We start from the raw sequence: 21868 nt of genomic DNA, 5'->3' as shown, positions 1-21868 counted from the left end.
TTAAAGAACAATTGTATAAATTAGCTCTGTCTATTACTGTAATACGTACTAGACATTGCTACGTAACAGCTCGTAAATTGCTTCATATTGTCTTCGCTGGTAGCAACGCACTTCCATTCACCCTCGTCCATGGCTTCTACTTGTTTTACTTCGATTGAATATCCTCCGATGCCATCCTCCATTACATGATACTTTTCGTTGGGCTCAACGCGGCCTTCTTTGTTGTACCAGGCGATCGCTTTCGGCCAGGGTGGTACTTGAACTATTATTATTGATGTTCCATATATACGTTATAACATACATCATATAAGCACAAAGTAATTATTAGTAAAAAAATAGAGAGAATGATTATTAATTAATTTACCGCGACAAGACAATACAATAGTGTCTCCGATCCGACAACATTTGTCTTGAAGTATTTGCTTAAATATCGGAAGTGGTCCAGACGGTGCCAAAGCATCTGCCGGTTTCAATGAACCTTCTCGACTTCCCCTTCCAACTACGTGAACCTGGGATAAAAGAACGACGTGTCTACGTTCCGTTCAATAAAATTGATGTTGAAAAATATTGGAGGAGGATTGTTACAATTGTTATTTCGCAATCGTAATAGCGAGCGCATTTACTTTTGAGGAGGAATAGGCCGTTCCCATGCAATTGACTGCCTCGCAGGTGTAAACACCGAGAGATGTTGGATCATCGGGATTAGCAGTCAAAGCAAATACATCGCCAGCTTTGATTTCCTTGTTGTCCTTAAACCATCTCAATACCGGCGTAGGCACACCGATTACTTTGCATTCCAACGACACGGTGCCTGTTTCAGTGAGCAGCGCGCGAAGTTCTTCAACAAATTCTGGCTTTTTGTAAGCCTTGGGAACTAAAGATTGATCAAATTTGCAATTAATTTTAAGCGAGTTAAATTAAAAACGTCGAATAAATCCAGGAGAAAATTACTGATTACCGATGACGGTGAGAGTGGATGTACACGAGGATCTTCCACTATGATTCTCCGCCATGCAGGTCCAGCATCCTTGATCCTCGACTGTAACGGGGGCGACGTCAACACAATGAAAATTTCCTTCGTGAACGAGAGAGAACCTAGGTCCATCGTGAATAGGCAAGTCATCTTTATACCAAATTATCTGAAATTAGTAAATTTAATTTAACTGTCATAAGAAGAAAATTCTGTTGCTACTACTTTATTGTAATATTGTATATTGTATATTGTATATGTCACAAATGTACGATTTGCTGTAACACGCAATATGCTATAATATATTAGGCTATAATATATTAGGCTTTGTGCATGGCGGAAGAGAGGCATGCGAAGAAATTTCGGAATATATATCCCTTGGCATAGTATGCGGGCATGCGTAATAATAGTATTAATACGACGCACAAGAACGCGTAAGCAGCTTCCTTTACTCTTCATCGTCTTTCGTCTTTCGTCGCGAGTTCAGGTCATGGACCTCCCGGTGCTCATCTTAGTTCGCCTTTCCCGTTTTGCCCGGTACTAGGATAGAAGGAAGAGAAATGTCTGACAATAAGTCACTGCTGGTACCATCAGTTTCACCTTCCGGGTTGATCGTAATAGTTGATACGTACTATACATTATCCGTCTATATGTTAAGCCCAGACGTCTCTTACGTCGTGTTACGGACATATGGGTATGTTGCCAAATAGAATTTTCTTCTCTCGTTAATATACAAACTATCGAATTAAATTAATATTCTAATACACGTGCAAACAAATTGCCCTCTGTTAGTATTTGTTGTTAACGTTATTGCTATATATATTAAATCGTACCTTCAAAGTGGTTGAACTTTGAATTTCTACGAGAAATCTGGTTCGAGTGCCAACCTTCACCGCAAGATCGCTCAACCTTCTCAAGAAGACGGGAGGATCACCCTCTTCGTAACTTGGTTCGCTGATGCTTAAATGAATTTTCTTTAAAGCTCCTTTATCGTTTTCTTGTCCGAGTCTCGTTGCTACGAGAGAATAGTAGCCCGTATCATTTTTACGCGATTGCTTCAAAGCCAGTTGAACGATATTGCCTCGCATCGACAATTGATAACGATCCGATGAAATTGGTAATCCGTCTCGTATTCTGCAAATTTGGTAAGAATAATATTGATCTATTTTATAAAAGGAAAACAGAAAACGTAGCACAAATTTATCAAGCGCGAAGATCTTGTAATGCGGCAATGTATAATGTAGATGTCAATGAATTGAAATGCAGAAAGTAAAACTGTTTAAACAATACAAAGCACATCCGCGTTTATTAGTTTAATCTATCAAATTTACCTACTTGTACTTTCTTTCGGGACTATGGATTCAATCAGATCGACCGTTACTTTCGTCAAATTTATTTAACGTTTATTTATTATATTGTTTATTACCGGTTTTACTCATTTTCAATTTTATACGTGACTCGGATTGTTTCCAAATTAATTCAGATCAAGTTTTAGATGAATTTACGCACTTAATGAGTAATTGATTTAATTCTACCTATGCAGAAGTAAATTATACTAAATATGTATACAAAGAGCAATTTTTTTTACTAAACATTTCCTTCACCTGCGTAATTGGTCATTTATGTGTGTTAAGATTTATTTGTCACAAGTGAGTGACAAATTAAAAATTTTAGATTAAATTTAAATAAAAAGGGAAAATTGCTATATGGTTTTTATTTGTCAAGAATGTCTATTATTTTCCCGCGTTTTCCATGTGCGCGTGTTTTCACATCTATGTCTACGTAAAAATATATTGTACATTGGTCCGGTATATTTTGGTCAACAGAATGATCTAGAGTCTTGGCATTGCTCTACTGCCCTATTTTTGTCACCTTTTTCGCAGTGTGACGAGCTCACACAGAACCGAGAAAAAAAGTCGTTTACGTCTAACAAGTAGACAAAACACGCGATTTTTTACTTTTTTCATATAAACAAATCATCATTCGCGTTGTTTAAAGAATAGTATGAACGTAGAACGTTCCTAAAAATATCACACATCAATGTATCAAACATGCAATTTGATGCAACTCTGTGCATCTGACGTGAGAATCTGACGTGACACGACGTCGTCCTTCAGTATAACTTAATTTCTTTTGTTCATTTTACATATTATTAAACACGTAACTTTGCACATAATATTTATATATTCAATAATATTATGTTTGTAATATAATTTAATTTACTACTCAATCACCAATATACATATAACTGATATTATATACCTACAAGGTGCTTAAGAATACGAATAATATTATATAGCTTCAAGAAAGTATAATTGTTTGTGTGTAGAAATATTAATATTAAATTAAGAACTTTTTTTATTCTCCTACCGGTATTCCGATCCATCGGAGGAGGATCCAGTAATAACATTCTTTTTACCGTTAGTGCATTTACAGCAATCACTTCCCATGATGAATCAAAATGAAGAAAGCAATTTCTTGTTTTATATATATCAGAATACACCGTCGATGAGGTAACTGCCATAAATTGCCCACAATCTTTTACAAATACACAACATTTCGGCTTGATAGGTATAAGATCTATCTTTAGAGATTCTTCAATATCATTTTACCTCTGTACTTTTCACATATATCTATAGAAATGTGCGTATTTTGCGAATATCAACAATGATTTGTCATATATTTTAGTTTCCGAGGTATTGATCTGCCGCGTATAATCTTCGTTCATGACACTGATGCGAGCACCGCGTGAGCGATAAAATTAGCGGGATACACATTGGTCGATCGAATTCTGACAGCGCGCGATGGCGCTCTGCAAATTCGTTTCATTGAGGCATCGGTATATGTCTCGAATCTATCGAGGATTTTACAGTGCATTGGATTTAGATTTAATTTTATATCATTAAATTGCGTTAATAGTTGCGATAATAATGATAACTTGTCTTTCGATAATGACCAATTTTTTTATCTCTCCTCGTTCTTTCATGTCATTATCTTTATTTTAAAGTTTACAATCGTGGATTTTTGAGCCTCTTAAAAGATTTTCCACTCAAAGATAAAATCTGCGACCGGGAAGTGAATTCTTTTATATTTTTAAATAATGATTTAACTCAATTATTTGTATTTAAGAAATCGTTTATAAGAAATGCACAACAAGGAAAAAATAATTGACCGAGCTCCAAATTACAGTTTCAACAATTACCATGCAGTTTCAAATTTAATTGAGTCCACAACCACCTTTTTAACATCGATAAGGTAAGAGACGCGTACCAATGCACTCAAATCGAATGATTTAAAACCCTTTCTTAGGGATTCGTCGGTCGTCGCGACGCTCTCTCAGCGTCAGACTGATAGCGAAACGCCAACGTCAAACTGTCCCCTCCCAATTTTCCACCTCCATCAACGAGTTCGTTGAGATAGTTTCGAGGAACTCTAAGCAATAGGCTATCTCATGCTATCTCTTGCTTGCTAGAAGCTAGTAAGAGCCAACCGAGGCATATAGCTAGACCGGGCGTGAGCCTCTTTCATCTTTTCGTGAAAATTTCAAGCGCGCGGTGCGGCGCGGCGGTCGAAATTAGCTTACGTAGAGTAATACGTGCGTTGCACGAAGACGGATATAGAAAGTGGCAGAGAAATCAAAATTTTCATAATTTACTCGTATTATTATCGTGATATTGTGCCTGCGTCGTTATTACGATAAAAATACTCTGATCCAAAAAATATGCGGAATACATGATTTCACATTATATAAATTCGATTAACACTAGCATGACGCGTATGTTAAATCATTGCATAAATGCATCAGGAGTAATATGAACAGCAATCTGCATTTCTTTTATTTTCTTGACACGACTTGATTTTCTTAAGACGTTGCATAATATGTATATGTACCTACATGAATCGGAATATTATAATAATAATAATAATCGTTATTATAATATTTAGTTTTCTCGACCTTATTCAAGATATAAAACTAACAATAAGTGAAGTCACACGGTGCGTTTTAAATATATTTTGAAATTATAAATCGGATCATATATATTCTGTCTTTTTAAATCAAAAACTACTTATTATCATTACCTCTAATCTTTAATGATCAATATCGCGCGTGTAAACTATTACAGTAGCGTATTGCCCATTTTCTTAGGTTTCTTTTATTGATGTTTAAATTAAATGTTGAAAGTACGAACATATTGCTCACATTTATTGGCAAAATGATGATCCATGCAGAAATATTGAGTGAGGCTACCTGCGGCAAGTAATTCGGTTCTCTGAAATTAAGTGCGCGACAGCTCAAAATAACTCGCGTTTGATCCTTGGCACGTCCCAAGGTTCTACATAAAATTAAGGCCAATGTATGAGAATGAACGATAACGCGTGAACTGAGAACTGAGTATATTGTTTCCAGATTAAAATAATTGTAGTACAGAAACACATGCAAAGCTGTTAACATTTTATTCTGTAAAATATCGTTTATTATACTTACAGTTCAAACCGTAAGTCATCATAATTTTCGAATAGAGCCAATTTCAGTTCGATAATGATATCTTCGCCTACATATCCTTGAACTGACACTATCTGATCTTCTTCGATCCATTCTGGTGGCCCTTTATTTTTCAGCGTATAATCTGCGTATATATTTATATTGCACAGTATTAATTAATTATACTATTGAATTTTAAGATAAATATAAACATTTTCTTATTAACTTTAATGTCAGTCTCTTATCGAACAGACATTTTTTTATCGATACACACTATGACGGGAAGAAACTTTCTGTCGAAAAGCTACCTGCTATTTCGAGACTCACGTGTTTTGCAAAATGGCTACAGGAATGACGGTAGTACGTACACGCAAAATAATAGCACAAATGTTGATGATTATATAGCAAAAATGTAATAAACCAAAGCCATTTAAGAACATAAACCGTAAAGCGGATTTATTTAAATTTTAAAGATCCTTATTTTCTTTCAAAAAATTGCTTTTCCTTGCAAATTTTACGACGTCAAGTGCTCTCCGTATTTCGATTAGACTCACCGACGCACTCAGATTGCACCATTAATATAAATAAAAATTTTTATGTTTAACCAGCAAACATTTTAGCAAACAACTCTGTCGATTTTGATATTGAATCGATTTGTGAAGATGTCATTTATTAAGCATGTTTTCTAAAACCAAATATTTTTTAAAACATTCCTTCAATCACGTGTTTTACATGTGCAGTTGTAAAATATCACGACATATATATCATAATTAGAATCTGTAAAATTGACAGTTATATCAGAGGCAAAACTTAGCGATGACGTTAAATTCGATTACAAAAATTACAAGAATCTTATATATATATATATATATATATATATATATATATAAGTATAATATACAAGTAGCGAATCATCACTGTTAATAATAAATATTGTATAATAATTCTGCACACACACACACACACACACACACACACACACACACACACACACACACACACACACACACACACACACACACACACACACACACACACACACACACACACAGTTTTTACTTATTTGTTTGCATTAATTTTTTAATTCACAAATCTTAGGCCAAGTTATTATTTATCATATGTATTTTATCTATATATTAATAGCACTTACACGCTTGATATCTTCTTCCATTCTCTCTTGTTGTAATATTTTATTTATATATTGTTATATTTATACAATTACAATTGACAAGCCACACACACACACACACATCGTTTTTTCATTACAAAAATGTATAAAAGACATATATAAGATTTATAAAAATCCGTCATCCTCCGTCATATTGTCTATGAACCGGCTGTATCGATTAAGATATCGTTTTGGTTCGTCGTTGCCGGCTCCACCGGCTACACCGGCAAACACGTTACGACAACTCAATTGTGCATCTTACCTGTTAAGGTCATCTCGTTAGATGTTACGTAGAACGTTCTTTCCGTACGTTGACATTACTCGCGGAGGGTCGAAATGCATACGCGCGTGTATTAGGTACTCGAGAAGACCTGCACCGTCTTCCGCCACCACCGTCACCAACTTGTTTCTGTCTTGATCCTATATTAATACAGCACACCCTACGCTACGACGTCTGACGGTAGGAGGCCCTGCTCCGTTCTAAAATCGTCTCGACGCCGCGCTCTCAACTTCGTCGTTTTAACGAAAGAAGCACATGCGCCGTATGAGATCTATGTACGTACCCTCTCTTTTACGCGTATATCTATTCTCTTTATCTCTCTTTCGTTGATGTAACTGCCAGTAATGTTCATAGCTCTCCTCCTTTTTATTTTTTTATTCTATATATATCATATACATATACACATCGAAATCACGATTAAGTAATTAATTAAATTTAATTTAACACAGAGTGCAAAAAATATCACTCGTATTAATCAAAACTTTGTGTGGAAAATATATACAAAGATCTAATACTGCGTGTATCTATAAAATAAGTACAAAGCGCAGACAATTTCAGAGAATAATGTATAATTACCAATATGAAAAACTGTTGTATGTACAAAAAATTGTTTCAATATATCCAATCAAAAATATAAAATAATTGTGCATTACAACATAAATAGCGTTAATTTCTGTAAAAAGAAAGATTTAGGTAAATAAGCATTAATTGTTCAACATTTCATAATTTTAAAATAGTTAAAAATGTTTTTCAAAAACATGTTAAAATAAAAAAATTGTGCAAAATAAAAACAGGGAGTATTATAAACGTTTAAAAACATGCAACATTTTTAAACCAACCCAAGCTAATACAAAGTTATTGAAATGTATATAATATACATATACATATAATTGAAATAAAAAAAATATTTAATGCAAAAACTTGACATTGCTCGAACAAGAACAGCCGAAATAAATGAAAGAATATGATGCACGATGTGTGTGTGTGTGTGTCCTGTTCGGGTCTAAATTAAAAACATTTGTTTTTATTACCTTATTATATTTCGAGATTAAACAGCACCAAGTTTTTTTAATTAAAAATTTTTTTATTTCAATTAAAAATTATATACTATCTTTATATTAACAATGCCCTGCATTTGGAAATGCAAGGTGTGACTTTTTAAAAGAACTATAAAACGAGTCTTAAAAAATATACGTTGATACAACTATAACATTTAAATGTTTCACAAAAATTTCTTAATATGTCTATTAAATAATTAAAATTTTTTTTAGCAGAGTAATGTAAGTTGGGAGCTTTCCAGCAAACGACACAAGTGTCGTTTTGTCTTTGTTACTTATTGCCAAAAAGAGAGATAGAACGACGTTTGTGTCGACATGTGTTGCTTGCTGGAAAGCTCCCATTGTAATGTATCTTGCTGTTTCGCAGAAAACACGTATATATTAATGGGTTTCTTCAATTTTCTATGGTGTCATGGTTAGCGTGAGAAATGAGGTTTGAATTGCTTGTAATTTAAAAACCAATATAATTAATAAATATAATAATAATAATAAAAAAAATTTCATAAATAAGTTAAAATTAAACAGAAAAGTTTATTATTCTCGACTACAATTGGCAATACGTATATTGAAACGTTACGACGTTTCGATCCTTAGGATTGAGTCCTTCTCCAGCAATCTAAATAACAAACAATTCAGTGTAACAATAATTAGATTGCTTGAGAAGGACCCAATCCTAAGAGTCGAAACGTCGTAACGTTTCAATATACGTATTACCAATTGTAATCGAGAATAATAAACTTTTCTGGTTTAATCATTATTGGCGGAACAAACAATTTTATTTGTAAAATTAAACAATTAGATGAATTTGATCACGTATCGTAGAGATGCACAAAAGATCATAAAAATGATTGAAAGTACATATTAAAATGGGCCGTTAGGTGAAAATGGCGATTCTCGGTGTTGAAAACTCCGTTTAAATCGGCAAAAGTATTAGCATAGCACGTTAAGCGAGGAGGTTGACGGAGGTATTCTAAACGAGGGTGTTGCCTCCCCACATTGCCTCCGCTTAGTCACGCTGCTATTGGTCAGAGGGCGGGAGCCTACTGCCCCTTTTATGCATACCTGCCAGCGCTCTGATTGGTCGTAGGCTGGGCATCCGCGCCGTTATTCAAAAGATGGGTAAAAGTAGGGGTAGGCGCGCCGCTGTAGAATACCTACTGCAACCGCAACCTCTTCGCTCGTCATGCTTCCCGCGTAACAGGAGCGATTTCTGAGGAATTACAAACGACCGCAAACTCGTTTTGCCGCTGTGCGCTGTTCGAATATCTACTGCAACCTCTTCGCTCATCATGCTTCCCGCGTAACAGGAGCGATTTCTGAGGAATTACAAACGACCGCAATCTCGTTTTGCCGCTGTGCGCTGTTCGAATATCTACTGCAACCTCTTCGCTCATCATGCTTCCCGCGTAACAGGAGCGATTTCTGAGAACTTACAGACGACTCCAAACTCGAGATTCTCGCTTCCCTCGTAATCTAAAATTCTTTTTATAATTTATATGATCTTTCAATTAGCGTCTCAATGAATACAATGAATACGTAATATGTATATATTTCTCACTATTACTTAATAATTACTTAATATTAACATGAATTGTTTACTAAATTTGTAATGTATTTATTATTAATTACATTTGCCTATCAAGATACACGGTGTCTTGTGCCAAGTATAGGCATATACATATATAGCGATATGAATGTATAGATAATTTATGCGCACGCAAGATGTAGCGACGAATATCGCAAGATTGGCAATAAGACGATAACAAATTGAAATTAACTGTAATGTATATGTTATCTTTGATAAAATATACCTTTAAATTTTTAGTAAACAGTTTGTTCTATTAATTAATAAACACCAATAAAATATTGCAGGTACTATTTTATAAGCAAAAGAAAACTTTTGTATATATCGTTAATTTTATTTAATCGGACAATTGCGGACAATTGCTTTCTCGTTGATTTGAAATAAGTCAATAACGGACCGATATAATCACTAACATCCCAGTAGTGATTATCGTCAAATCTGTGTCAAAATACATTAGAAATTAATAATGCAATGTTTATTTCAATTAACAGTATATGCTTCTCAAAGTTTAAAAATAAAAGTTTTTGAACGATATTGAAAAAGCGAATCGACAGACGAAATAAAGTTTTCAAAAAAATTGGCGTACAGATATAAATAATTTTTTAAAAATGACGTTATGTCAACATTTTTATGTGCCATTTATTATAACGCATGCTCTTTTGAAAAAGATTGAACTATAAAGAGTTATAAAATGCCTCTGCATATATAATGTTAGTCAACGAAAAAAAGGAAGCTATATACGAACGCCGTCGCTCGTGCTCAGCGGGAATAAGACGCTAGACGGTCCGAAATCCGACGGACGCGACGACGCGAAACTAAATCTCAAGAAATACGTTCATCTTATCATTATTGTTATGTGTCCTTTAATGTGAGGCATGCTCTCTCAAACAAAAATAAACAATTAAGAGTTATAAAATGATTTTGCATAATGCTAGCCAACGGAAAAAAGGAAGCTATACGAATGCCGTCGCTCTCGCGGTTGGCGAGAATTATAGGTAGACGGTCCGAAATACGACAAACGACACGAAACTAAATGTTAAGAAAGACGTTCATCTTATCATCGTTATGCGTCCATTAATGTGAGGCATGCTCTCTCAAACAAGATTGAACGATAAAGAGTTATAAAATGTTTTTAAGGATGTATCATCGGTACAGTTCTAGATGTATAGGACATAATTTTCAAAACGCTACCAAGTGGATCAAAATTTGTGAGAATGTTCCTTTAGTCTTCCTGATGTGCTACAAAAAAGTAGAAACAAATCCACTAAACGGTTGCTGAGATATAACGATTTTAATTCACTGATTTTACGTAAAATTTTGATCCACTTGGTAGCGCTTTGAAAATTATGTCCTATACATCTAATAAGACTCTATATACCGATGATACATCCTTAATAAGTTCTTATAGGTATATATCTCAGGCACTACAGATATAAACACCATTCATAAACGACATAAAATATTGTAATTAGCGCTAATGTGATTAGTGTGATTGCAATATCATTAATAATACATCTCACATTAGGCAGGAACCTGTGACAATGCGTAAACGACGCTGCTTTGGAAGCAGGCCACTCGATCGTTATACTTAAATTTAAAAATAATGTGCCACTTAAAGAAAACATTAAAAACGAGAAAAAAAAGCTAAAAACGATTTTGTAGTGTTTTTCTATCATTTTTCTATCATGTATGATTGCCGAGAGATATATGTATACCGTAAGTGTGTTATATAAAAATGAAAAGTCGCTTGGCGTACACGGTTTCGTTAAGATCTCGCGCGCTTTCTCGTCTTATTTTATTGTTAGTAATCAAAAATTGCCAGTATTAAAAGTGACTAATTCCAATAGGGCAGATTTCAAACTAACGAGTGCTTGTCGAATCGTCTTTCTATCATTTGCGGTTGCCGAAATATAAGCGTTTTATATTTAAATAAAAACTCGCTCGGCGCCCGAATCCTCAAGATTTTGCGCGCTTTTCTGTCTTAATAAACGGAAATAAATAATTGGCAATAATAAAAATGAGCAATTCTAATAGAGTAGAGCACGATCCAAAAAGTGCTTTTTGAATCATCTTTTTGTCTTTTACGATTGCCGAGATATAAGCGTTTAATGAAAATGATGAATGCGGCGAGACGCGCGATTCTCTTGGCCAGCTCGCGCTTTATTGCTTCAATAAACGAAAGTACATAATTGCGAGTAATGCACGTGAGTAATACCAATAGGGCAAAATACGAAGTACAAAGTCTTTTTTTAATCGTCTTTCTATCATTTACGGTTGCCGAGATATAAGCGTTTTACGAAAGTCAGAAATCATTTTACGCCCGATTTTTACGGCACGCGCGCGCTTTATCGTGTTAAATAAACGGAAGGACGCAATTGTTAGTAATAAAATTGAGATATTCCAATGGTACAGAGTATAAACTAAAGTGTCCTTTTTGAATCATCTCTATATCTTCGGTGGTTGCCCAGATATTTGCGATAAACGATAGGGAAGACTTTCTCGCGCCAATTAGCCAGCGACACATGGCCTTGACCTACCTTGAGCGACGAACGATATGGGCGGCGGGCGGCGCGGGGGGGGGGGGGGACAGTTTCGTCACGAGCAGCTGTACATTATTGATCCACTTTTTAAATTGGCCTTGACCTAGATCGCCGAGTCCGGAAATGCCGGCGCGCGTCGTAAATATTTTGGTGTTTTCGCTAACTGATTTTTAAAGATTTAACTGATTTAAATTTAAGTATAACGAGTGGCCTAGCTGCTTCCAAAGCAGCGTCGTTTACATTGTCACAGCTTCCTCTTTAATGCATGTGAGATGTATTATTAATGATATTGCAATCACACTAATCACATTGGTGCTAATTACAATATTTTATGCGTCGTTTATGAATGATGTTTATATCTGTGGTGATTGCTGAGATATACACCTCTCTCTCTCTCTCTCATTTTATAACTCTTTATCGTTTAATCTTGTTCGAGAGAGCATGCCTCACATTAAAGGACGCATAACAATGATAAGATGAAACGTATTTCTTGAGATTAGTCTCGTGTCGTTTGTCACATTTCATACAGTCTATCTATAACATTTCGGACCGTCTACTTATAATAATAAAGGTAAAAGTCCGAATTCGGTTCGGACGACACTTGTATGAGTCTCAAGAAACATCTGTAGAAATATTTTTATACGTGTAATATTTTGCGTTTGAAAGTGGGAAGCATGCTCTCTTAAACAGAAATAGGTATAATAGAATGTTTCGGAATGCTGGTAATCGACGAGAGAAATAAAACTCCGACTTCCATGGCCGGTATTCATAGTCGGGCCTTATCTTTAAGACCGTCTTAAGCCTTGTGTCCACGAATGTCCACGATGCTAGAAATCGCTTCGAGATCTTGGACGGAGAAAGAATTAACCAATCACATTGGTCAATTGCCGAATTGTTCAAATGTGATTGATCAATGTTTTCTCTGTCCGAGATCTCGGAGCGATTTCTAGTATCGTGGACACAAGTACAATCTTAAGATGTCATGAACCAATCACAGCCGTATTATAGCATCCGATTATGAAAATACGGCCCATTTATATCCGATATTAAATGAGTCTAAAAAAATGTATACGTTGACGCAACGTTAATAAAATATATAAATTGCATTTATGCACACAAGTCAATATTTAAACAAAATTTGACTTACACCACTGTGGTTTTTATCTCTCCTAATTGTTTCACGAACTTGTTAGTCTCTATTAAATAATTATAAATTTTTTAGTAAAGTAATATGTATAAGTTAGGTGTTGCTGTTTTGCGAAAAACACTTATATTATGGGTTCTTTCAATTTGCTATGGTGTCATATGTTTCGGGTGAAAAATGAGTTAGTTGGAGGTATCATGTTTTGCATGCCGCATACGCGTGAATTATTTGTAATTTAAACGAATTATTTAATAAATATAATAATAATAAACAAAATTTCATATTTTAGTGTTAGGTTAAAATTAAACAATTAAAAGAATTTGATTACGTATCGTAGTATTCGTAGAGATGCACAAAAGATCATAAAAATGATTGAAAGTACATATTAAAATGGGCCGTTAGGTGAAAATGGCGATTCTCGGTGTTGAAAACTCCGTTTAAATCGGCAAAAGTATTAGCATAGCACGTTAGGCAAGGAGGTTGACGGAGATATTCTAAACGAGGGTGTTGCCTCCCCACATTGCCTCCGCTTAGTCACGCTGCTATTGGTCAGAGCGCGGGAGCCTACTGCCCTTTTTATGCATACCTGCCAGCGCTCTGATTGGCCGTAGGCAGCGTATGGCTGGGCATCCGCGACGCGCACCGTTCCGACGGCGATGGGTAATAAATGGGGGTAGACGTGCCGCTGTAGAAATTATAGAATACCTACTATACAACTTCTTCGCTCATTATGCTTCCCGCGTAACAGAAGCGATTTCTGAGGAATTACTGACGACTCCAAACTCGAGATTCTCGCTTTCCTCATAACTTAAAATTCTTTTTATAATTTTTATGATCTTTTTCAAGCGTCTCAATGAATACGTAATATATATGTATATTTTTCGCTAATTAACATAAATTACATTGTTACGTGTCCTTCAATATATAATGCATGCTCTCTCGAATAAGATTGAACGATAAAGAGTTATAAAATGCCTTTACATAATGCTAGTCAACTAAAAAAGGAAGCTTATATACGAATGCCGTCGCTCGTGCTCGGCGGGAAGACGGTCCGAAATCCAACGGACGACGCGAAACTAAATCTCAAGAAATACGTTTATCTTATCATTGTTATGTGTCCTTTAATGTGAAGCATGCTTTCTCGAACAAGATTAAACGATAAAGAGTTATAAAATGCCTCTGCATAATGCTAGCCAACGAAAAAAAGGAAGCTACGAATGCCGTCGCTCGCGCTCGGCGAGAAGATAGGAGCTCCGAAATGCGACGAACTCTTTTTGTCTTATCTTGTTCAAAAGAGCATGATTTGCCGCCATTTCTTTCTCGTCGACTTTTCGGCTAGCAATATGCAGCGCATTCTAAAATCTAGTGTCGTCTAATCTTGTTCGAGAGTGCCTTGCACTAAAGGACACATAGCGTCGTTAACATAAATGTCTTTCTTGAAATATTTCCAGTGTCACGTGTCGCTGTTTAGCAGCTTGGTCTTTTACGCCGAACGTCTTGTCCGACGGCACGAATAGCTTCCTTTTTCTCGTTGGCCAGCATTATGCAGCATTAGCAAATTAGCCAATATCAAATTTAACCAAAATGCATGATTTAATTTTTATGATATTCGATAAAAACAGTACTGCAGCCTTATAAAAAGATTATGTTGTGTGCCTCATTCATTTTTTCTCGCGATTATCGTCAGATAATAGTCTGATAAAATTAAATTACGTACATTATTTATAGACGAGATAATTAAACCGCGCTATTCGATTCATCACGTATATATAGTATAAAGAAAAGTCATTATTGAGATTCGATAATCTAACTATAAGAGTCTCTCAACTGGACGTTTCACGTAAAGATACACAGTCAGGTCTCGTCACTCGTGTGTCGCTCGTGCGTATACACTTGGCGCGAGATACTGCCGTGTCTTTTGATACTTAATAATAATATTAATATATATACATAGATATAACATAATAATATAACGTGAAATATAATGGAGTATGTAATAGTTCGTATTCTAATTTGGTGAAAACGTATATATAATAGCAGTTTATTAGAAGTAGAGAATTAACATTCATTATGAATAAAACAGATAACGATAACAAGTTTCGATTAAATTACATACGGAGAATGCTATAAATAGTTTGCGATTTAATATATAATACTATTTCATTTTAGTGTACAATATATATTGAGTCTCCTTAATCATTTAGAATATTTTAATTAATACATGGGATGTGTGAAATATGTATATGTGACTGCACTGTTACATATCGGTCAATTAGTGTTTCTTGGTAGATCGCCTCCAACGACGTGGCATCCACTCGTGTATTTCTTTCTGTACTCTTCGATATAGGAGAAGCACGATAAACGGGACCGCCAAGGTTTCTTTTTTAAAGAAATAAACATACATTGCAGCTATTAGCAATGTCAAATCGGTTATATAGCTCACCGTCGATCTGACTGTTCTTTTAGCTTCTAGAGCTAACTGTTTTCCATTTGTTCGATCAGGAGTGTTATCTCCGACGTTTTCTTTGGTTTCTTCGATTTCTTTTTTTATTTCTCGATACTTGCTACTCTCGAGTGCTTTCTGCAATTTCTCAACCTTTAATTCTACTGGTACTGTCGCTCCAAATCTTTCTCTAGAACTTGATCTCGATGAAGAGCGCGAGGAAGGTCTAGATGATATTTTAGATCTACGAGGGCTTTGCTCGTTTGAAACATTTTTCGTTAAGGATCGATTATTTCTTTCCTGAGAAGGTGTGCGATTTCGGGTTTTCGAAGATGATCTCGAAGAAGCACCTCCTATTTTTTCGCTTCTTCTCGCGGCTGGAGATTGGTCCCTGGAGCTTGGTCTACTTCTGACGCGCTTTTCCTTCGCACTTATCGCGTCTCTCGCTGGAGTCGTACCCCTGGAATCAATGTTTTCTCTTCTGGAATTCGACGTTTGATTATTTTTCTTTTGTCTGTCGTCTTCATTCTCAATTTTAATTTTTAACTTCAATATCTCATCCTTCTCTTGTTTATCTGTTAATGGCGCAAGTTTTTCCTGTGTTCGATGCTGTTGATCCTGGTCTTCGGAAATGGAGGATTTTCGAGAGCTAGCCGCGCTACCATGTCGCGAATGACTCGCGTGTTCCCGAACTATCTCGGTGTATTGATTCACAACAGCCATTCTAGCTTCTATTTCGGCTGCCTCTTCTTCAGGTGTTACGGATCGCAATTTCGATTGCATTCTTCGATTTTTTGCTGCTTCTGCCGCAGATATAATACTATCCGTATCCGATTCCGACATCGTAGATGTTTTTAGAGCCTCCGATATGCTAGAAAAAGTCGAAATTCTGTCGTTGGTGTCCATATTTATTTTTTCTATATCTTCTTGTTGATACGATTGCGATAACGACTTTCTGATTGGTTTCTCCGGAGGAGTCGATCTGTCAAAATTGTCCTGAAGAATTAAATCCTCTTTGGGCTTTTTTAGAATTGATTTAGGCATTACATTATTAAGCGAGACAGAAGTAACTGTTCTGATGGGTGGAAGAGACGAAATTTCATAAATTGATAATCTATCATATGGAATTTGTGATAATTCTGGTTCGACGTGTGGGACTGGTCTTCCTCTAGGATGATAAGTATCTTCTTCATCGATAATTTGTCTTGCTAGGATCCTTGATTTTAATAATTTTAAATCTTCGCTATCCGCGCTACTGATCTCTTCTGACGACTCTTCGGAAGTCTCAATGCTGTTATTCTCCTCCTCCTCTGCTTTCGTTTGAGTCAACGATTGAGATTCTACTTTATTCACAGTGATGGATGGTGGAATTATTACCTTCTCTTCATTATTTGTTTGCATTGATTTTTCTCGTTGCACCTCTTCTAGTAATGATACGTCTGCTTCGTGCCATCTACGCAGACGTTCCACGGATTCGATCTTGCTGCTTTTTTCCCAGGGATCTACCATTATCGTTTCAGAGGGAAGATTTGGATCTGATCTGGCTTCGACATCCGATAACAAAACTGGCGAAAGAAGTTTCAGTGTTTTCGGGGCTGCATCTGTTTGCCCTTCGCTTGATCTTCGACGATTTTTTTTTGCCTGCCAGGAAGCAATTAAATTTTGTGTAGTGATACCGGAATTAGATAGGCGTCTTCGAAGCGATGGTTTCTGAATAGATTCAACATCTAATAGCATCGATTCGGTTTGTCTCTCAAATTGCATCTTTTGTTTGGTAATTTCAGATGCTTCTTCAGCAGCAACTGCGCGATAGAAACGTTCCATGGCTCGTTCGTGAAGAAGCTCGGTAGAGCTAACCGCTTCTCGCATTATTTCTACCACTTGATGCTGCGTACTAAATAATTCGGGAAGAGATAACGATATCGGCGGTGGTATAAGATCGTTATCATCTTCTGTCAATTCGATTATATTCCGTTTGCCATCTGAAACAATAATTATAAAGTTAGCCATACACGCAGAATTCTTTTTTTTTTTCAAAATATTTTAGTCAAAAGTTTTTATTTATACTCTTACTTATGCTGCTTTTGACTCGAGTTTCTGCAGAGTTCTCCACGTCGATTGTATCTTTCTCTCGTGTTTCATCTTCCGGATACAGAACAAGCATAAACTCCGAGCTGCCGTGCAATGCGTTCTCATCATCCTCTTGCAGTATTCCTTGCGATTGTGGACTATCCGGTAGATATAATATGGATTCGTTTACAACGGCGGTCTGTTTTTTTAAAATTGAATTTGAAGATGATAAAAAATGGTGGCTCGCTGTGGGACAATTTTCTTCTCTTCGGTGTTCTTGAATTCCTGGCACGTAGATTGGAGAGAGACTCCTTTCTTTTGTTATAAAGCGCGACACGGTATCTTGTTCGATAACTGAAGAAGAGACTGGCACGGTTGCTGCTGACTTCGAAGTCATAGTTCTTTCTTCCTTTGTAATGATATCTTGCTACATATTGCAGAAAATAATAAATGTATTTTTTTTCTTTTAATCTAAAATTCAATTATAATATTTTTTATACTTGATTATTTCTTACCTTGTCTCCCACATTTTCCGCAATATTTGATCGATTTGCATAATCTCCAATAGCAACTTGTTGCTTCGTAAAATTGTGCTCTCTTGATCTGGCTGGAGGAATCGGAGGTTGTTCTTTTTTCAAAGTATCCAGTGCAAATGTTACTCTACTGTCTACTCTGGACGGTCTATCTAATGTAGAAGTTGGCATTGCGAGCCGTTGCACTGAAGCTGATCGCTCGTTGTATTCAATGTGACTATTATTTTCATCGTCTCGTATTTTCGCTTCTTCCCTCGTTAAACTTCTAGTTCTCTGCGCTGGCATAGTGAAACTGACCTCTCGTTTATCGCTACGAGATCTGCTGATCTCTCGATGACTTTGCGACTTTTCATTCAAAGACGGTGTTACGATTCTACAACGTAAAATTATAGATTTATTGTTGCGCAAACAAATGTGTGCTAAATTTAAATATTTATCGATAATAAAATACCTTCGTTTAATGTCTGGAACGAAGATAACATCGCTTTCTTCACTAGGATCACTGACTCCGTAAGGATTTTCAGCCTTTACGCGAAACTTGTATTCGGAACCTTCGATCAGTTCTGTTAATGTCGCGGTGATGCGCCTGCTCGTAGTTGCTTTAAGCCATACCTCCCAGCCAACCTAAAACAATCGTTGCCAAACTTCTGAAGATTTATACGGATGGAAATAATAGTTCCGATTACGTACTCTATAGTATTCGACGATATAAGTCCCGATTTTACATCCGCCGTCATCTTCTGGCTCCTTCCACGACAATGTCACCGATCTACCTAGCGTCATTGCAACAGCTATTTTGCCGGGAGCAGCGGGTCGATCTGTTGATAGAGTTGATAATTGAAAAAACAAATGAATTATCAAACTTGCAACATAAAATTTAAGCTTCGATCTAAATCAATGCAATATTATCACCTGTCACAGTGACCAGAAAAGACGCAGTATCTTCGCCCAATTTATTCGTAACTTTAACAGTGTATTCTCCTCGATCACGTCGTTTGGCATCTGGTATTTTCAGAACTGATTCACCATCCATCACTTCAAATATGTGCCTAGTATCTTTAGATATCAGCTCTCCGTCGTGGTACCAGGTAACAACAGGCGTTGGTCTACCCGCTAAAGATACTTTCAGTCTAATGGTCTCGTCTTGCTCGAAAAGCAAACCATCCTCATATTGACGCGGCAATCGTATCCGTGGAGGTGCTAAACGTACAAATAATTCAGTGATTTATATATTATAAAGTCATGTTATACATTTTTTATCGACAATTTACTAACCTTCGAGAATTAACTTAGCTCTAGTAGCAATGTGACCCGCTCGATTGGTGGCAGTACATTTAATCTCACCCTCGTCATTAAGCGCGGTCTGGTGAATCAAGAGAGTGCTCTTTCCGTTATCCGTAATAATTCTGGTGCGTCTACTACTGAAGATCTCAAAGCCGTCCTTAAACCACGAAATTTTTGGCAATGGTGTACCAGAGAATTGTATGACAAACTCAGCCTATATTGGAATAAATTACAAATGCATTTAAGTTTTTTATATATATGATTTAATTAGCGTGCAATATAGATATATACGTACCTGGTCGTTCTCAAGCGCAACCGTATCTTCAAGTTCCAGATCGAAATGAGGAGCGCAAGCGAGGGCGGCCCTTTGTAAGGTAACTGTGAGCGGTTCGGAAACCTCGCTTGGCTGTGAAAGTCCGAGTGCATTTTGCGCTCTGACTCGAAATTGGTAGCGCCATCCTGGCTCGAGACCGCTTAAAGTTAGTTCTGGAAAGGCGCAAAGACCGGAGGTGCTTCGTACCCAATGAGGAGAGCCTAGTCGTCGATGCTCGACCAAGTATCCGACGATCGCCGATCCACCGTTACTCGGTGATCTCTCCCATCGTATTGCCACAACATCCGGCTGCGTTTCATTCGTTCCCGATATCAAGATAGGTCTGCCCGGTGGAGCCGGAAGACCTATTATCAATCAAATTTACTTTAATCTTTCTTTCTACAACTTCATCAAAATTCATAATCAAACTACTTAATTTTATTTCAAAGTCGAAAGAGATAAGCGGTACAATATTATAATGTCAAGAAATATATTCTTGTTCGACTCGTGTATGTATATAGAGCAGATGATTTTCAACATCGGTACGTAAGTATCGTTCCTAAAATAAAATGCGTCGCGTTTGGCAGTACAGTGCATTGAGTACTGAACCGGCGCACCATCCGCAGATTGAATATTTCAGATACTGTGATTCTGTATAATATAATATTCACAGATTGTATGTGCATTACTTAACAAATAGACGTCGTATAATACTATAGTATATAATTAATGGACAACAGTAAATAAAAAAGTGTTTTAGATCTTTTTCAATCTAGAGTTAGTAAGGATCTAATTGTGAACAATGAAGTATGCTATTAGAGCTGTTTCACTGTCGAAACTATCCAATTGAACGTGGATTATCAATAATTGTTCTAATCTTTGAAATCTTAAATTTGCACTACTAACACTACTAACATTACATACGACGAGCCTTATTATGAAGAAAAGTTATTGGTTACACATTCTTACATTTACACATATAATTAAATTCGATTGTAATTACGATAATGTTGTAGTTATTATTTAAGTCATAAACTGTGTACGATATATTAGAAAATTATTTGCAATCAATATTTTTACCATTATCAAATGTAATTACACACAATGTAAAAAGAGATTGAATAATTTATATTTAATTTATATTTATAAGAAAACACATGGGCAAAAATGATAGCTTCCGGAAATAATCAAAATAACATTTATCATTTTTTAAATTACGTGAATACTAATTTTGTTATTATAAAGAAAAGAGGAAAGACAGAACAGGGATAACATTTTTATGCGGATGCGAATGCATTTCAGAATGTAACATTTATTATATTAAATGTTGATTATTAATATTGCATCTATTATAATTGAAATAATGAATTTCTTCCGTTTTAATTCAATCGACGCGACGTGGCATTTCCAAATCGTGGCTCTCCAAGTTCCAATTTCAAAAATTATTAAGAGTTATAAAACAAGGCGAATAAAACAATAAATTGATTTACCTGGGCCATCCCAATGTGTCTTTTTCGAGCTGGTGCCAACGGAGATGTTCCTCGAATAATCTTTCGTGATGGCGTTTCCCATTATCGTGTTTCCTCTTCCTCCTCCTTCTCGTCGAGCCTAGCTCGACAATTACTTCGTTTCTGATCAGTTTTCTAATCGTTCATCTACCAAAATGTCAAAAGTATCACATTTACAGTACTGTCTGATGAATGATCAAAGAACAAAATGATCTTTGATGATGCCCAACTTGGGAAAGAGAGAGAAAGAGAGGAAAAGAGAGAGGGAGGGGGGAGAAAAAAAGAAACACAAGAAGAAAAGGAAAGAGATGGCCAAGAAGGGAGAGAGAAAGACGGCAAGTATGCTTGATATAGCGCGAGGCTCGATTGAGCACTGGCGAACTTCCCCGTGGTCCACGACTGTAGCGACACCAAATCTCTTCAGCTTTTCTCGACGTCTATCTTTGTCTCACTGGTGCTTCGACTTTATGTATATTTCTATCGATATAT

The 21868-nt window shown here is 36.1% G+C and overlaps 2 protein-coding genes across 9 annotated transcripts in view; both read right to left on the bottom strand.

The window, feature by feature from the left end:
- LOC143899276 (uncharacterized) overlaps positions 1-7065 on the bottom strand; it is a 38623-nt gene extending 31558 nt beyond the window's left edge. Inside the window, exons 1-7 of one of the 5 annotated variants that reach the window (XM_077409465.1) lie at positions 6884-7065; positions 5457-5598; positions 1804-2104; positions 959-1139; positions 624-874; positions 365-509; positions 50-262 (exon numbers count right to left, since the gene is read on the bottom strand). In XM_077409465.1, the coding sequence (XP_077265591.1) occupies positions 50-262; positions 365-509; positions 624-874; positions 959-1139; positions 1804-2104; positions 5457-5598; positions 6884-6896 (1246 nt within the window). In that variant the 5' untranslated portion in view covers positions 6897-7065. Of the gene's footprint in view, positions 1-49; positions 263-364; positions 510-623; positions 875-958; positions 1140-1803; positions 2105-3340; positions 3755-5456; positions 5599-6883 lie in introns of those variants that run through there. The other 4 variants (XM_077409463.1, XM_077409461.1, XM_077409464.1 and 1 more) reach the window with 4 other exon arrangements.
- An 8175-nt stretch (positions 7066-15240) lies between these two features.
- LOC143899268 (uncharacterized) overlaps positions 15241-21868 on the bottom strand; it is a 72046-nt gene continuing 65418 nt past the window's right edge. For 3 of the 4 annotated variants that reach the window (XM_077409435.1, XM_077409436.1, XM_077409434.1), the window contains exons 2-10: positions 21362-21526; positions 19854-20236; positions 19550-19772; positions 19187-19474; positions 18965-19092; positions 18726-18898; positions 18257-18647; positions 17745-18168; positions 15241-17653 (exon numbers count right to left, since the gene is read on the bottom strand). In XM_077409435.1, coding sequence (XP_077265561.1) covers positions 15501-17653; positions 17745-18168; positions 18257-18647; positions 18726-18898; positions 18965-19092; positions 19187-19474; positions 19550-19772; positions 19854-20236; positions 21362-21443 — 4245 coding nt within the window. In that variant the 5' untranslated portion in view covers positions 21444-21526 and the 3' untranslated portion in view covers positions 15241-15500. Of the gene's footprint in view, positions 17654-17744; positions 18169-18256; positions 18648-18725; positions 18899-18964; positions 19093-19186; positions 19475-19549; positions 19773-19853; positions 20237-21361; positions 21527-21868 lie in introns of those variants that run through there. The other variant, XM_077409437.1, reaches the window with a different exon arrangement.

Source organism: Temnothorax americanus, unplaced genomic scaffold (assembly GCF_048541705.1).
Source record: "Temnothorax americanus isolate GAGA-0224 unplaced genomic scaffold, ASM4854170v1 Scaffold26, whole genome shotgun sequence".
Taxonomy (NCBI): domain Eukaryota; kingdom Metazoa; phylum Arthropoda; class Insecta; order Hymenoptera; family Formicidae; genus Temnothorax; species Temnothorax americanus.
The sequence above is the reverse complement of the archived record's forward strand: the minus strand, read 5'-3'. Positions and strand labels throughout refer to the sequence as shown.